Source organism: Sinohyriopsis cumingii, chromosome 15, assembly GCF_028554795.1.
Source record: "Sinohyriopsis cumingii isolate HCF-2022 chromosome 15, ASM2855479v2, whole genome shotgun sequence".
Taxonomy (NCBI): domain Eukaryota; kingdom Metazoa; phylum Mollusca; class Bivalvia; order Unionida; family Unionidae; genus Sinohyriopsis; species Sinohyriopsis cumingii.
In genome coordinates, this window is record NC_142975.1 from 15,037,301 (window position 1) to 15,056,428 (window position 19,128).

At 33.7% G+C, this 19,128-nt stretch overlaps 1 protein-coding gene across 1 annotated transcript in view; it reads left to right on the forward strand.

The window, feature by feature from the left end:
* The first annotated feature begins 6,951 nt into the window (after positions 1–6,951).
* Positions 6,952–19,128, forward strand: part of LOC149781298 (YEATS domain-containing protein 4-like) — a 39,311-nt gene continuing 27,134 nt past the window's right edge. The window contains exons 1-3 of the mRNA XM_089935387.1: positions 6,952–7,291; positions 12,390–12,509; positions 18,254–18,320. Of these exons, the coding sequence (XP_089791513.1) occupies positions 7,250–7,291; positions 12,390–12,509; positions 18,254–18,320 (229 nt within the window). The 5' untranslated portion in view covers positions 6,952–7,249. The remainder of the gene's footprint in view (positions 7,292–12,389; positions 12,510–18,253; positions 18,321–19,128) is intronic.

Sequence of the window (19,128 nt, forward strand, 5' to 3'; positions counted from 1 at the left end):
TGGGTATATATTGTTTATTCTACCGACTATTCATTACATACTGCACAGACCCAGATACATTATACAGTAGTTATGTGTAGTTTGCAGTTGGACTCGTCGTATAAGCGAGTAAAAACGGTAACTCCATATGTAAAAAAAAAAACTTCTGTGTAATAGTGCACACAAAACTGTTTGTATAAAAGGCAGCTATATTTCAACACGACAAGAAATATCCGCGACCAAAACTGGAATATTTGAGTCTGTCGTATAAGTTCCCATTTTGAACATTGCTGTCAAATTTGTCCAAAATTTAAATATTTCACTCAAATTGATCCAAAAATAAAATTTTATATATATCTATATATCTGTTTATCTATCTATTTATCTATCTCTCTGTCTATCTATCTATCTATCTATCTATCTATCTATCTATCTATTTATCTATCTATTTATCTATCTATCTGTCTATCTATTTATCTATTTATCTATATATCTATCTAAATATGTATGTATGTATGGGTGTAACTAAGTTGTGCCAAAATGGAAGAGTGACATTTCTTCATATTACACACACACACACACACACACACACCATTAACTCTTCTTTTTAGCATATATTAATAACTTCATTACCTGAGCTATCTCAGCATACATTATATAATATTTGTAATATCCTACTGGGTTTCCTTTCGATTTATTAAGATTTCTTCTACAGTCGAATTGAAATAATACTTTGTAAAATATCACGTGTGACTTACACGTCACAATTTACAACTCAAATACTATGTTTCATAGAAAATACGAAGGTTTTAATATATTTAATAATATGATAATGAAATATTGAAATGTATCACCGGGAGATAATATCGGCACAGTGGTGACAGCACTTTAATGGAATAAATTGCATTATCACTTTAGAACTACATTCTTTATTTGTTTAGGAAGTATAATATCATTTATGTGTGTTATTTAGACCTGTATTTACATATTAAGGCCAATTGAATTCCTTCTTCCTGTTCTCCTCTTCTCTCTCTCTCAAACAATAAAAAGTAGGTTTTAAGTATTAATTTTTCATGATCAGTTTTCCATCTGAATCGTTCAAATTGTCAGTACCTGATGTTACATGACCTTTTGCTGTTCGATACTCTGTTTGTTATACTTGTTCCACTCAAAGACAGTCGTTTTTTTAAAAGGAAAAATCCCTTAGTTACCTAGTTCTATAAAATAGTTTCAGTAGCGATTTTAAATGTCACCAGAATCAGGATCATGTGTGAAAACGAGGGGACAATCAGGCGTTAAATAGTGTCGATGATTGCAAGCTGAAATTGAGCGAGGATCAAAATTTGGTTGTAGAGTCTTTTACCGACATATACTGCAAGCTTACCAACCCACAAAATCACGTATGGATGCAGAAACAAACAAAAATTGAACCAAAATGTTTCTAAGTAAAATCACAATTATTCGAGTGTATGGTCTGTTAAGATCTACATCAAGAGATCTTATCAAGCTATTGAGAGCTCCTTCCATAAAGTTTGCGATCTCTGTACTTAATTAAGATTAGTTTTGTACCTTAAAAAGAGCAACATGATTGTGAGAAATATAAACTATTTGAAAGACGGATTGACAATTATTTTAAATTTGGTGTTGTGAATCAAGACAGAAAAGCGTGAATACGAAGGCATGAAATGAAGAAAGCTTATTCCTTTAGATCTCTGCATTATTATTTTTGCATATTTTGAAGTTTATATGGCGCATAAAACATCGATTTTTTTATGGATAATGATTTTAATGTTAACATGTGTTGACAACGTTCCTTGATCATGGTATACTTGCAGTTTGGTGAGTTTTGACAAAGACTGCGCAGGATACTCATTAGGGGAAAGATTGATCCCCAAGGACGTAGGTTAGTACGCTGCAGCATTATTTTGTAGTACGGTCAAAAATGTAGTATTTTATTTTAATGAAAAACAATGATTTGATGTCTAGCATGTATTTATGCAATTTACCTCTAAAGTTCATATTTAAACAAACAGAGCTACCAATCTTCTGTACACTTCCGTAAAAAGGCCTAGCTGTATAGTTTCTCAAACCCAAACTAATCGTCATCATTTACATATCAACATTAAGAAACTGAATGGTCAATCAAGCATCTGGTAAATATACACATTTCTTTTTTCACACCAAGGATTCTCATAAGGGAGAATCAAGACAATAAAATGGCATCAACAATTAAACCTTGTGCAAAATTCGGAAAATCCAAGATAAACCTTTAAAAAAAAAGTGAACATTCACACATATCATCAGTTCAGTAATATTTGTGCTATGTATAAAAACAAGTTATACATATTTTGCATTTGTGGATACTACACTCTTTGAAGAAGTAAGGTAAAATGTAAATTTTCCGGATCAACCAGGAGACACAGATTTTGTCCGAATAAAGTAATCCCTGGAATCAAATACTGCTAAGATGGATAATTTGTTTGTAACTAACGTTTAAAGGATAATTAGAGTTCTCTTCTGACCCCATCCCGTAGCTTTATATTTTCCTCCTGTCCAAAGAAGACTTTATGTATCTGAATTTTGCGTGTTTATGTTGTGCTCTTGTTTATTGTGTGTGTGTCTTTTTATTTTAAATAGATGTTTTCAGATGTAGACAAGAAAATGTTGTAAACGTGGACCTAATCGTTTGAGGTCAAATATTCGAGTGATAAACTGATGTTTGAATTATCAATGTTGTACTGAATGTGGATTGAAATATATAGTTTTAGGTAGACTAATATTTGTTTTAAGCTGATCTGGGCACACTGCAGTCACAGAATAAGGAATAATGTTGTTTTGTTTTTTTTCTAACAGCTGCATCTGAGAAATTACGAGGGTCGATTAGTAACCCCACAGTGACTTCTACCACTTCATTACCTGAGGAGGGCCCAGAAAGTGATATCAAGATCTCAGGAATCCCTCATTTGTGAGTAGTTAAATGTTTCATATGTTCAGCAGAACCAAACAGAACTACAAAATGGGGAGAAACGGAAACTGATTGCATAATACGTATGTCTTTATTTTGTATCATATTTGGTTGTAGTAATCGTAATATGTAGGTTCGTGATAGAGAACAATTTTTAATATAATTTACCTACTTTCTACATTTAAGGTTGAATTCGAACACACGTTTATGATATATTTTCATATTTTAATTTCACATGCTTTACAGTATTAAAGTGATAAAACATCTCTCCAAATCTTGAATTGACCCAATTTTTTAATAGGAATAAATTTGGCGCCAACATTATTTTTGTGTATTGCAGAAGTTGAAGAATATGTGGGATTAGAGCTCAGAAAAATCCAGGCATTGGTGAAATGGAAAACGAGGAGATCGCAGAAGAGCTCGTGGCTCGAGGAGTCACCAGAGCTCGTGGCTCGAGGAGTCACCATTGATGAGATTAGCAAGTGGAACTTGTCCTCTAAATATAAATTCAAATTGTTGTCTCGTGTTTAATTGAGTTTATTTCAGGTCCATTTCTGAGCTAATACTCCTGTACAACAGATTGATAAGAGTAATTAATTTGTGACAGTTCTTTTCAATTATTCTTTTTATTTTACTTACATACGATTTTAACATTTTGTTCTTATATGGAGTAATGGGAACTTGATTAACTAGATTATCTACGTATATATTTAAAGAGAAAAACCTACAACGACCATCTGTTGCTTCAATAGAAGTATCCATGAATTATTAGATTGCAGCACAACCATATTTATTAGATTATTATGAGTTTCTTATACTTGCAGACGAGGCGAAAGAAAATACGGAATGGCCCCAGTAAACATTTAAATATACTTCAACCACCCACGCCCACACGAAGATAAAACGTTGGTGAATAAATCTTCACGAGACATACTTTTAATTTGATTGAGGAGGTTTCGCATAGGAAGAAACTGAAACCTATGCATTGCTGTAGTATTGATGGAAGTATTCGTATTATCAGATAATGGAATATTCATATTAATGTATGATAAAGGGCAGCTATAGTTTCCGCAATGTTGACGTTTGTTTTTATTACCTACAAGTCTGATACTTTCACACGCATTTTAGTCCAGTTGGCATCGTTTTGCAAGCCATCTTTTCTTGACCTAACATCAAGAACATCGTTCGCGAATGATGTTTTCCGGCTGAGGACTTACGTGACCTCTAAAGTAGGAGTAGATTTAAAGAAAGATGGTGGGATATTCTCAGTGTGATATGTTGTTTTATTTTTCAAGATTAACTTCAAATACATGCATTTTTAATAAGGATTATCAGTGGGGAAAATCAGGACAAAATATAAAACGTCCTCAAACTTAAACCCTGTGAAAAATCGAGAAAATCCAGAGCTGAACCTTAAGACAACTTTGAACACTGACACATTTCCTTTTGTTTGTTTTATATAATCATTTATCTTTTTATATATAAAAACCCCCGAGTAAATTATTTGTTTTAATTTTTTGTGTATAAAAATAAGCCTCCCAGACTCGAACCCTTCCTAGTCATCGGAGGTGCAAACGGGAAAAAGTAGAGGATTGCTGGGTTTGAGTGAGGTATGGTGTAGGTTTTTATCCCACAGGGTCATTACGGTAATCATGAAGGTCAACCCATGTCATCTCAAAAAGAATTCCATGCTAAAATGTCTATAGGTTTGACATTAGGGGCCATTTTGGCATGCAAGGAAGGAATGATAATGCCAAAACCATCCATAGGCTAAACATGATCGGTTGTTATTTGTAATGAAAACAATAATCTTAAAACTAATTACCAATGCACAATTTGACTGACCAACACCTCTACTAGTCTACTGACTAGCACCTACTAGCCAACAAACAAGCAGGAGACTTGAATATATACTCACATATAATCAGCGATGAAATGGATAGACATGCACACACATATAAATACAGTATCATACATTGGGTGTAAGTAAAAGAAAAAGGAGAGCACATACAATCCATTACACACCCACCGGTTACTCCATCAAGTCATTTCCCCACCATTCTCGCGGTGGTGGAATTGCTGTCATCACAAAGAACTCCATGATCAAAGGTCTTAATCATACTACAACCTTCAATTTCTACCACACATAGTCCAAACCACACTCACACTGGAACAAAGGTCCGTCTATGTTTTCTGCCTCTACCGACCTCCTCCTAGTAGAAAAAACAAGCTGACTGAATATTTCTTTTTGGAGCAGTTTTTGAATCACCAGGAGTAAGGAAATGCAATAAGTGGCAACCTGATTATTCTTGGAGATTTCAACTTTCACTTTTACTGTCCCGGAAACCCATACACATAAGCAAGTATATAAAGCCGCTAAGAAGAATGTCACAAATATAGTCCATGCAGCGAAATCAGCCCACTACAGTACTAAGATCATGGAAAGTTCCAGCTGCAAAGAGCTCTTCGAGATTACTAATGTCAAAGAACAAATCTTCACCACTTCCAACTACCTTCTCTCCAGTTGACCTTATGTATATCATTCAGTTATCTTCCTTATACCAGACATAACATTTCAAGAAATAAAAACTCACATTTTTAGTGACTGGTTATGCAAATAAAGAGAAGATATGTGAAGTATTATATTAGCCCTCAATCGTGATGCAAATGTAAGTAGAAACAATTTAATAATTTATCACAGTAAAGTTTGCAAGTTTAAAAACGGATAAAGTATGTTTTGTTTGGTTTAGGTATTTTTTCTGCCAAACGTATATAGTAAAATGGGAAATACCACACAATATTTTTCAGCATAACGCAAGCCCCTTTTTTAAGTATCATATGTAGGAAAAATATACATTATATGCATCTATATTATCTAAATTATTCACCCTTTTATATTATATGGAAATGAACACTACTTCACCTGAAATTTGGGTACTGTAAGGGATGTTATAACACAGTTGCATTCGGACTGTCCTTGGACCTATATGACCCTGTTCCATATATTTGTCCAAGGTAAGGTCATCAAACTTTCACGTGTCATATTTCTCATTGCTGTTTGTCTCTATTTCTTTTATCACAAGCCACATCTCCCTTTTATATACATATTTTCCTCTTATTTTTAACTCCATTTGACTCGCTATACTTATTGTCTATAATTGGCATTTTTCTGTATTTGATTCCACAAATTTCACCCACCAATCAAACATAACCACTTAGAAGCTGTAATCTACTATATCTGGTGACTGATTGGCTTACTGAATCGAGTTTATTCACAACACAAAGGAGGGAAGATTTATATGTGTGTTACAAAGAGGATGGGTAGGTAGACCTTTGTGTGAGGTCTGGGGGTTAGTGACCTCAAGAATCTGCAAACGGTGTAAAGTGTTCAACGCTTATATATATAATAAGATTGGGTCATGTCCACCTGTGTCTGATGTTAAGTTTTATATCTACCAAACAAATATAAAGTCCTTTCTTTAGATGAATTGTACTTTTTGAAGTAGGAATTGTATATCTTCGATGAGTTTTTTCATAAGCACTAATTGAGAAAGAGTATCACTATGACAAAAAGTAAGCCTGGATAATTTTACCAACTACTAAACTGTACACATAGTTACTTTTTGTAGCTCTTAAGTCTGACTTGATCCAAAGTATACCGTGAATATTTGTATTAACAACATGATTAAGGAGTACTGTTTTCCTCGGTTCTGTCGTCTACTTATGTTCTACATTATAACTATTATCGGATTTAACATTTCCCTTAAATCAAGTGAACGTGTGAAGGCGGCTAAAGCAGATAATACAAAGTTTGTGGCAAATATACACAGATAAATTCAGAGTGAACGTTAATTATTAAATTATCCAAAATTAAACAGAATGAAAAATAAGATTAAATATGCGAATCAAGCTGGGAGCAAAACTTGATATTAATTTGAAAAATCACGATGGATACTGCCATATACGGTTACAATTAATAATCTGTATTTGTGAGCAAGCACACAAATTTAGACTAGAAAAGTATTAATTTATTTATTTTGTGAGATACATATTTTCCTTCACACACACATACCTAGAAATTACGATGGTAGAAGTTCCGACATAGCGGTCGCATTAAAAAAAAAAGAAAAAAAAAAAGAGATACATTGTTCCTGTTCGGTACCAGAACACTGTAATTTACAATTCTTCAGTAATATATAGGATAACCAGTCTGAGCGCGAAAACTTGTTTCGTCGAAAGGGGAAGGTGCATATCGCCTAAGTTATGCTGAATAACTAAAACAATAATTTGTTTACTGTATGTGTTATGGCTGAATTCGGGACCCCAACGTCCAGTGGAAGAGTTAAAGTACGTTATAATTAATTATTTTATTAAGAAATACATGTTGTACCGCGATAGCATACCCTCGATGAAACGTAAATTGACTATTGACACGGGGACATGGTTCATGTAGAAACCAATGATAACACACTCCCAATTAAGGCTGGAGTGTATTATCATTGGTTTCCCCATGAATCAAGTGCATGTTATAACTGCAGACATTTGTTTCGTGACAGTTTGTTTATTTATGAGTACCACGTTTTCCTGTCCTGTTTGTTAACATTTTTTTTCGGAGTGGTTGATCACAGCTCCACTTGCGGCCATCGTATAAATGAGAAAAGAAATGTACGATCACAGGAAATAGCAACAATGGAGAATATAACAATAAATAATCTTAACAAAATGAATCAATATTTTCTTCTCCTTAACATTTATGGCTGTTTTTGTTAAAGCTTCTTTGGTCGAAACAACGATGCAGTTTTCTACATTATGTATATGACAATGTACCAAAATATAAATATTAATCTTTTAAAGAAAATATATTGATTTCAGTATTTTACTGTTTTTCTGTATTCAGAATAGGAAATAAAGAAAGAAAGGAAGAAAAAGTATAATTAAATTGAAAAGCAAAATAGATAATTATTTCATTAATGAGCTTCAGTAGTGGATAAAAATGTGATGTTGACAGAGAGATAAGAAGTCACCTGATTTTATTCATTTGACAGTTGACAACAAACAAGTTGCACAAAGGGTGGGTGTCAGTTCATTGATATTATTATTACTGAAAACTAAAAGTATTTTGAATGGGTATTAAAGCCTAGTTATGGAATTCAGCCAAACTCTAACAGTTTCTTTACATGCAGCAAAGCATGAAATTACTGTCAAGATGAAAATTGCTTCATCAGCTACATGTTATTATGTCATGCCAGCTATACAAAATGGCCGCTCTGAAACACAAGATGCTCCAAAATCTGTCATGACATATCATATCATATCTGTAGTATGATTCATTCTGCATAGGAAAGAAAAGCAATGGAGCACATATACCTGATTTATTTTAGTAATTATTACTGTTTTCTCAAGCATACTAAGAGAATATAAAAGGTTGATTTTCTTCTATTAAAATTTACATGAAATTGTTTTAAGCAAAAATGAGAACAGAATCTGTTGTTTTCATGCAACGTCACTAAATGTGTGTATTCCCATATCCACCATTTTGATTCCCATGCCAAGCAAACTGGCACCTAACAACAGTGTTCTTCCTACATAATTTATGAAGGCACATCTCTTTTGTGCCTAAGGATTTAAAAATACTTCACATTCAGTTGTGTATGTCAACTGCCCGTGACCAAATGTGTGACTTATCCCCTTTTTTATTTCAAGTAAAACATTGAAATTTCACCCATCTTTGTTTTTCTTTTAAAAGCAAATATAGCCATCAATAAAAAGATGCATAAACAAATGGATACACAAACAAGTAGAAACATGTAATGATTTTCAGTTTTCATGGGCTGTAATCAATCATTTGGTTTTCGTTTAAATTAAAAGTCCAATCGTTTATATATAATTTTTTATTCCTAAAACATTTAAAAAATATGTGGTATTGACATTTGGCACAACAGTCATTTTTTGTTAGGCACATGTTTCACTTTAATATACTGAAGATGAAATTCCTTGTAACAGTTATTGATTTCACTCAAGATCGTCCTACGTCCATCATTTCCACCACAAATACAATATTTAACTGTACAAATTAATATTGGTTTGTCAGCAGTCTTTGGCACAAGCACTTGTTTTTGCAAAAAGTATTTGTACATAAAAGTTCTTGCACAATACACATGCTATGAATTTGTAATTCTCTAACTGATATTGTATCCCAAAGTTCATTGTCCAGAAATACTCTTTCAAGAAGACAGGTGAGATGGCAGTTATCAGTAAAGGCAAGCACTTAGCCGCCCTTGACTAAATGTGTTTATCGAATTGTATTAAGAGTTATCGATGATTAAAATTACAATATAACATATTTTGCAGTTATTTATCATTCAATTTTGTATCCACTGTTATTGTTGAATTATTGTCTTTTGAGTAAAATCTCGAACCAGTAAACCAACTTATTTTTATCTTAACCTTTTAAACATTTGAAAATATTTAATTTATTGCACATATTGAATCCATTAAATATTGATTTCTGAATATATATTTTTGTATATTATTACATATATAATATAATAACACTTCCATGTAATCAATGATTTCAAAGTTAATTCAAGTCAGCATTATATTTTGTGTTCTAGAATTGTATTAAATTCAGTAAATTGGTAAATGACTTAAAATGTGCTTTAATTTTAGCAGTATTGGTCAAACAAGGTTGCCAGTTTGTGGTTAGATGATCCTGCTATTTGTGTTTGGAGTTCAATTGATTAAGGATGCACTGATCAAACAAAGTAATAAACAAATGGCAATACTTTCAGTTTAGATGGTATCCGATGATAAACTCAGATTCCAACATGACAACATTTATGGATCATGCTTGTTTCTCCATTAATATATTATATAAATAAAATTATTTGAAATAATTATCTACTATTTCTTTAACTTTTCTCCTGTACAACATCCACTTTCAGTAATAATATGCATACATTTAAATAACATTATACATTTGTCTAATGAAAATCACTAGATCATTTTTTTTGACAAGCATGATGGGCACTTCACTTAGAATAAAGGAGGGGCCTGATCTGAAATTAGACAGTTGTCAGACTATCAGATTATGTGAGTACTGCTTATTAGCAAATAAATTATTTCAGATATTTATCTCATGTTTATCTTTGATCTTTGATTTGGCTGCCAGTTTTCACTTTACATGTGATCAAGTACATGTCTTCATGTTCTTCTAATAACATTTCAGGTAAGCAGGAGTTGTCTCAGCTTTTTAAAGGCAAGTAAAGGACATGCCTGACTTTTCATGCTTTAAACATCAAAATTTACTGCAGGACATTTGTCCAGTGATTTGGGCAGTGAAGTGCATGACCAATATCACATGGTTTGACTGGTTTTCTAACTTTTGTATGAAAAAATACATCTGCAAAGAAGTAATGACTATATAACCAGCCCATATTCTTTCTGTAAGATATGACTAGGGTGCTGAATGTTGTGTAACAGATGGGCATAAATGAAGTTTTTGTTGCAATCAATTCTTTGTCAATTCTTACTTTGTCCTTGTCTGCCTGAGTGATGAGTAAACAAGCATTCTTTAGTAACGAGTGAATTTATGACTTTTAAACGGCACATATCCAGCTTGAAGTTTTGAATGAGGCTTTGGACTAAATTTTTGCTATTAGGTACTAGCCTGATAAATTGAACTAGTTCCAGATAATGGGTGATCCAATTTATATAGCTCTGAGCTTCCATGGCAACACCGTCATAACTTAATCCTTTAGTACCTGTTCAGATTTAGTTATTTGTTATTGAGTATGATTTTGACTTTTACACCTGACAGCAGGTAAAACTTGCTGGGTGTGTGTGGTTTGGTTTTTTAACACAGCTTTAACAAGCTTTTAGTCAAATCACTCTGATGTCTGCAGTGTGACAGTTTACAGTGATGTTGAGCACGGATGCATCATGCTGCAGACATGTAGCATGATGTCCCACCCAGTCACATTATCCTGACACCAGGCCAAGCAGTCCTAACACTATCATCTTAATGCTGAGTGCCAAGTGAGGCAGCTATTAGTACCATTTTTTAAGTCTTTGGTATGACTCGGCCATGCAACTAGCAGGACACATGAGTTCTGGTGCATGGTGTCATAGACATGTGATAAATGTCAAATATGTGATCTTAACCTGTTTAAAAAAAATGGGTAAACAATGTTCCTGATTTGCACAAAATATTTTTTATATTTTGATTGGAATAATAATAAGATATTTTTAATGGTTCAGATGTGCTACTGAATGACCAAGAAAAAGTCCATCATAAATGATAGACATTCAGGGCCTGAGAATCAAATCTGTACCAAAATTGACTACAAAACCAAAGACTTCTTGGTTTGATTATTGTGTTGAAGCAAATATCATGAAATCAATGCAAGGCAAAGTGAACTTAATATTTGGGGGGCCATCTTTTGGGTGAATGGGCAGACTGCAGTGACTATTAGGTCTGAATTACCCTCCTATCATTGTACCGAGATTCTCCAGCTTATGTACATTTGAAAAAAGCTGTTAGCACTCCATTTTATGGTGATGGATTTGTTTCTTTCCAGAATTAGACAATTCGCTGAGACTAGGTGATTTGATAGTTAATAGTACATATTTGTAATGGTCAACACACACAGTATGTACATTGAATTGCTTATATTCAGCACACAACCTGAGATTTGTCTTCCAAGGTATGTTTTGAATGGCATGAAACACTAAATGACTTTTTGTTTACTTCTAATGACTCAAATTTTCTGACATTCTGTTTCAGCTTTTTTTAAAAAAATAATTGGAAAATAGTTTTGAATAGTGGTCAAGATTCTATTTTTTAGGCTTTAGTCAGCTTAGTAAATATGCTTCCGAAGTTAATGTCCATTAAAACAACAGAATTTTAATTGGATGTGAAACTACCAGTTTTCTATTATAAGAACACAACAGGTAAAGCAAGTTTTACTACTTAAACAAGGAAACTTCTCTTCAAAACAAAACAAAAAATGTTTTGTGATTATTGGTACATTTGGTTTATAATATTAATTTGTTTTATCTGTTATAAAGGGCTATGTGAAAATAGATTGAAACTAAAATTAGGAGTGATAAGGTTAAAAATCAGAAGCCTGCATGTCAAAAGTTCCCCCAAATACTCAATCTGTGATACATAATTCCCAATCTAGGTATGGGGGCCCCATTCTGCGATGTATAATTCCCAATCTAGGTATGGGGACCTCATATTGTTATCGTTGGAATCATCCCTAGGCAAGATGGTCAGTTTAGACTTTGTCAGATTAATTCTCATCTTTGTCAGCATGTCAGTTTTGCCCCAGGTAAATAGGACACTTGGAAGAAGTTTGTTTTCTGCCATTGAGAAAACCCTGGACATGAAACTTAAGGCTTGGTCCATGACATTGATAGTGATTGCACTCTTTAATTTCAGGGCTTAACAATTGTGAAGCCAGTGGTGTTTGGGAATGTGGCCCGCTACTTTGGTAAGAAAAGGGAGGAAGATGGACACACACATCAGTGGACAGTCTACATTAAACCCTACAAAAACGAGGTTTGTAAGCACATCATCAAGCTAGAAACATTTATAATTGTGGTAATTAACTGCATGGACTGATCTAGGAATTTTTGGTGTGTCTTATAGAAACCATAGCAAATGGACAGAATTGGTATGGATTTGACTGAATCCTCTCACCCTTCTAAATCTGCCAAAAAATTGGTTGGGGGCAGCAAGAAGGTTAATAGCATGGCCAAATTAATGCACGAAACACGTCGATCACGGCATTTAAAGAATATTTTTTATCATCTTTTCGGTGTTTGAATTTTAGCAGACACTAGACAGACTGTTTAATGTTATGCAGCTTATTTCTTTGATGCCAGACATTCAACGTTGGTGGACAATGTTTTATTAAACATGTTAATACTATTAATCCTTTATGGTTTCTGCGTGGATATTTATGTTTGAACATGTTCTTGCCATTACATTCCAGTGGCAGTTGGCCACCCTGCAAGAGCTTCCACATCTTTCCTATTGTCACCCCACAATGCTTCAAATGTTTATCCACAACTGATCTGAAATTAAACCTGTTTATTATTCTGCATTTATTTTTGAATCTGCCAACAATTTTCCAATTGGACAAGTTATTGTCACTAACTTGATATTCTGTATCAAATTGTAGCATCATTATTTGAATTAATCCATAGGCCAGGGTACCAGACTAGTTTGCTGTCTGTACTGACTGAATCCACCACATGGATTCATTGTATTTTGTCAAATACATGGTCTTTGCAGGTATTTGATTAACACAATTAATACCAATTAACCGTGAAAGAGAAATGCCATGGCAAGTTTTATTAGATATATCCAGCACAAAATCACTTGTTAACTTAATTATAGCTACTGTTTGAAAATTTGTACTGATCAAATGAATTTTTGAGGACTGGTGTTTCATCTATCAGCTAATTTATTAACCTCAGATTAATATTAATATTGATTAAAGTCACTGCTTAAGAATTATATCCATAGACCTTTCTAGAGCAGTTGACATGTAAATTAATATTTGCTTAATAGTTTAATAGAATTGTTATTGGAGTTTTCTCAAGAATTTCAGAAGCTGGAGTCCAAGACTCCCAATCTGGCAAAGATTGGAGTCTCAGATAAAAGATTTGGAATCCCAATCCTAAATTCATTATTGCCACAAGTAGTTTTTAAGCTATGAAATGTTACAGCAGCAGGGTTTGAAATTAGCAGTATTCCGTTAACCTGAGGCAAGTGAATTTTCTGTTGGATTAGTAAGTTTCAGTTGTCAACAAAGTTTGTTTATGCTATAAAAATCCAAGTAATTGGACGACATTGAAGTTCTCTTAGAGCTTATTGCGTCAAACCCCTTTATTAAATTGCTCCCTAGAGGGTTAGAAGAATTGGATTTAACATATTGTATATAAAAATAGGCTTAATTCCCTCATTTCAAGAGAGGAAAAACAGTTTTGTTTTATAGAAGCCGTTCAATTTCTGGGGAAAAAATCCAAAAGTTGACTGAAAATGACATTAAGGATTGGAATACTTCTTATGATAGGGAAAAGTGTAATTCAACGTTTCAGAAGACATGGACAAAAGACAGGAAATGGCTGGATTATGATGATGAGAACAGCATTATGCAGTGTAATTGGTGTACGGAGTTTGCAAAAGCAGATGCAGAGAACAAATTTATTATTGAATCTGTAATTCTTGCGTTATCCTGAAGATCCCAGCCCACTGCCGATGCCAAGAGGAGTTCATAGGAGATGAAAATGGCGAAGAGTGCATGGAGATTATGTTTGAGACCTTGGAATTGGATCCAGATTTATCTTGAAACAATCACTGTAAATTGACTGAGGATTGATGACTTAAAGCAAGAGCTGTACTTATATACTTCTGTATAACGCTGTTTAAGAAATAGAGTTATTGCTTATCTCGATATGTGTTTTGTGGAAAGGACTTTTAATGAAGGACTAGTCCATATCTCAGTCTAGTAGTCTTTCTGGCTACAAAGAAATATGTGCTAAATTCAGGCCCTGTGCAGCATAGACATAAATTGTACTTCACACAAGCAACCCATATATAGCCGATGATCAGCATTCTTATGTAGTCCAGTAAATAAATAAATAAATAAACGGGGTCAAATTAATGGTTGGATTTGCACAAAACCATGTGACAGGTATTTTCATTATAAAATGAAGCTTTGTTAGTAATGGTGAGCAATAGATCACTTTTTAGTGATTGTTTTTCACAATATAACATCTCACTTTACGAACACAATAAGTGGTACGTTACTACAAACAGAGGGGCCCAGAGTGGCAGAGTGGTCTAAAGTGCTTTCCATTACAGATCACTGCCATCTCACCTCTGTCCGCATGGGTTCGAGTCTAGGATTCCGCCAGTGTGGGTATGTGAGAAAGCTTTCCAGTAGCTTCTCGTGTGTCTGTGGTTCTGACCAGGGTTTTGCTGGGTTCTTCCTCCACCATTAATACTGGCTGCCATGGATAGCCTATCGTGTGCTGAAATATGGTGTTAAACCCTACAACAACAACAACAAACAGAACTGATGTCATTATGAATATTTGAAAAAATGGATACACCCTATGTATTTCAAAGTGATCTGGCAATAAATATTACCAAATTTCTATACCTTCATGGTTTGATTTTATTATTCCTTATTAAAGTGAAGAAGCAATCATGGTAACTACTTTTGTTTTCACAGCTGTTCTGCCCAGGTGTTTTCTAAGTTGGGGAGTATCTACTAAATTTGCAATATTATTTTCCCTGCAGTTGGTCCCCATGAAATTTATTGCCATAATCAGTTATGTTTAACCATAATGGGCCTGTCAGTCTTCATCTATTTTGACCATTTCAAAGTAATAATTGATTAAACTAATGTTAAATTATTTCAGCAAGTGTTTTAATTTCAGAACTCAAGTCTCTTGTGTAGTTAATATGCTTTAAAAATGCATTATTATTCTAGCTGTTGGCAGTGACTTTGCAGTCTAATGCGTTCTAGCAGTTGGCAGTGACTTTGCAGTCTAATGCATTATTAGCTGTTGGCAGTGACTTTGCAGTCTAATGTATTCTAGCAGTTGGCAGTGTCTTTGCAGTCTAATGCATTCTAGCAGTTGGCAGTGACTTTGCAGTCTAATGCATTCTAGCAGTTGGCAGTGACTTTGCAGTCTAATGCATTCTAGCAGTTGGCAGTGACTTTGCAGTCTAATGTATTCTAGCAGTTGGCATTGACTTTGCAGTCTAATGTATTCTAGCAGTTGGCAGTGACTTTGCAGTCTAATGCATTCTAGCAGTTGGCAGTGACTTTGCAGTCTAATGACAAGAAGATCAACCATGTATTTTTCCCTTACAAAATTTGTTGTTTAAACTGAATAAAACCACAATGTGAAAGAATGTGCCCCATTTAGTATTTTGCCAATTGCAATACAACATAAAATGTGTATCACATGATATGTCGAATCTTCTGGGCTTAAAAATTTGTTCATAACTTTAATTTTTAAGTGGATGACTGATGTACTGTTTATAATTGTGTGAAATTAAATAGTCAAAAAATTCTCATATATGTTGGTGATATCTTTTTGTGTGAAGTTAGACTTGAAATTGGTCACTAGTTTTGAGAGTGAAAATCAGTGATATTGACTGTGTTGTAAAAATTTGTATGCATGTTTGGGTTCATGTCATGTGTTTTTATGCATCAGCACAGAAAAATATGCATTTTTGGATTCACGTCTTGAGTTTTTAATGTCTCAGCACAGAAAAATATGCATGTTTGGAATCATGTCATGTGTTTTTAATGTGTCAGTACAGAACAATATTCATTTTTAAAACTTATTCTGGAGAAACCTGGTATAGGGAACAAGTTTTCTATATTTAATGTTTTTATGACATACAACAAAATGGCATAAGTGCAGATTTGGCACAAATTTTGCACTTTTCTGCCAATTTACATTTTATGGATTGGTTTGTCTTTTGATTGAATTAACTGTATCATGTATTTTGTTTTAGTTGGAATGATGTTCATCATATAACAGTAATGTTCCTGATCTGTTGCTATGATGGCTAGATTCAAAATAGTTTTACTTGTTATATCCTTACAGAGATCTCAGAAACGCTTAGTTACGCGTATTTGGACACCAATTTTTTATTTGGAATGCATAAAATCACTGGGGTGGGAGTCCTGTGTATGCATGTAATAGGTGTGCGCTAAAATTCAAAGACTTGCCAGCCCTGCTTCAGCCATCTGCTTTGTGGGGAAAATGTGTTGATCAATTAGCTGTGCTGATATTTACAACAGAATTCAGTGACTGAAAAGCCCCTTGATGTACATACATGTTGCCATTTTGTAAGTGTACATAAAAAAGAACATGATACATTAGCTGGGCGGCACGTTCAAAGGCTTTGACTGGCATCCTGGTGGGAAAATGTACTGATATTTACAGTGATTGAATTCAGAGGCAGAATGACCCAGAGATGTACATGTGGTCATTTATAAAAGTACATCAAATAAACAACTTTAGCTTTCGTTATTGTGTTCATTTTCCGAATGTAGAGGAATAAGCAGTGCATGTGACCTCAGAATCAAGACATGTTGAGACTTAGGCAAAATGCCATTCGTAAGTGGGTGACAAGTCACCTAAAAATGTAAACGTTGCCGTCTTCTCTTAGGAAAGTGAAAACGACTTTGCCCTGTGATTATTTAAGAGGTACATTGATTGACCATACCATATTTATTTTAAATGCCCCTCGCCTTAGCTCGGTTAGTTCTGGTGTTGTAGCGAAATGTATTCACCAAGGCATCAGTAGCTAGGCCTAGTTGCTATATCAGTTACGTTGACAAACTCTTGCCCTTTCACAAGCATTATGTTTTGATAGCTGATTGACCATTAACCCTTTCCCGAGTAAGGTAGCAACTGTCTATTTTCTGTATGCTATCCTTTGATGATAAAACATACAAACTTGTGTTTTAAGATCAGAATCGGTCATCTGGATATATATTAACTGCCTCTTATACACTATTTCGTCATAAAAGTAGTTTGAAACTGTAAGTGAACCAGTAGGCCTAACGGGAAATAATGGCGACTTCGCTAAGTCTGGGATGTACCAGTTTATTAGATTGTATGTTTTCTTAAATCATCGGGCAAATATATTCAGAAAAAAATATACAGATCACTGAAAGCAAAGACAAGGTATTATTTTATTAAAGATTTAACTTTAAAATGCAAATTATATAGGTCAGAAACATATTGGACAACGCTATGTTGTGGAATTCGCGATATCCGCTTTAAGGTCTAAGCTGTTTTCTGACTTGACACATATTTGCCAAAATATGGGAAAAAACAGCAACTCAGATACTATTTATTTGCCTAAAATTACTACAAGTACGTATACAAATAAATAAACCATAAATTTGTGATCCTGTCAATGGACTGTTGTAATGAAGCTATATTAAAGTGAGTGATTACATTACGAAAACCTCTCCATCTAAAAACAGATGCACTCACGTCAGTGTTGATTCTGTAGAAAAGAAGAGACTGCAACTTTTGATGGTGGGACTCCTATTTTTACCAAAATGGGAGTCCTGGACTCCTAGTTTTAAAATCCTAGCGAGACCTCTGCCTTATATGTATATATTACTTAAGAAAACAATATGCATTATAGATACAGGGTACTATTACCATTAATTTCATATGTTCAGATTGGGTTTTGTTTATCAATGGATTTCGTTTTCTTTTAATAACTCACTTTATCTGATTTCCTTTTAGGATCTGTCAACATATGTCAAAAAGGTGAACTTCAAGCTTCACGAAAGTTATCCAAACCAAAACAGAGGCAAGTTTTTGATATTTTTTTGTTTTGTTTTGTTTATTTTTTGATTTTATTTTTGTCTTCACCAAATATGTTTTATTGTCAATGTTGAGATTTGACTTTCTGGTTAAAAAAATTCACAAACACAAACAGAAACAGAAATATACTTCTACCATATGTATGTGGACAAAAGATGCATTGGGCATTTGCTAATCTTGTTTCTTGAAAGGCTTACCCAATGGGGAAAATAGTAAGGCTTGTGGTTATTTAATTGGATAAAGAGTAGCTAACAGATGTGGATTAGTGTGGCCACTTACTGATAGCCATCACCGTACACTGGACTACAGAATTAAATGGAGAAAATTGAGGCACCCTGCTGTAGTTACGAAGATGGAAAATTTAGTGACAAAGTTCTTGTTACCAGAAAAATTAAAAATTCTGTTCTCATCTTTAACATGGTACTTTATTTTTTTTACCCCTGAGTATATTTTATCAGTAAATTAAATATATATTTTTTGGACTAACTGTCATACATTCATATATAATGAAGCTGATTCATCCCATTGCTGAATATTTAAGAATTGAATCTCCGATATGATTAGATACATGATGTTTGAAGATTGATTACGCGCTATGCATGAACAGTCAAGCATGGCAATGGCCATGCACATTATGTAATACTTTTTCAAACTTCAAAACTTCATAAATCCTATAAATCCTATACTTCTATTCTATAATCACAAGACATTGTGCAAATAATTATGAATATCAAGAAATATAAAAACAGAAGTACATTTTAAGAATTGTTTACAGCTATTGTCAAAGTACATGA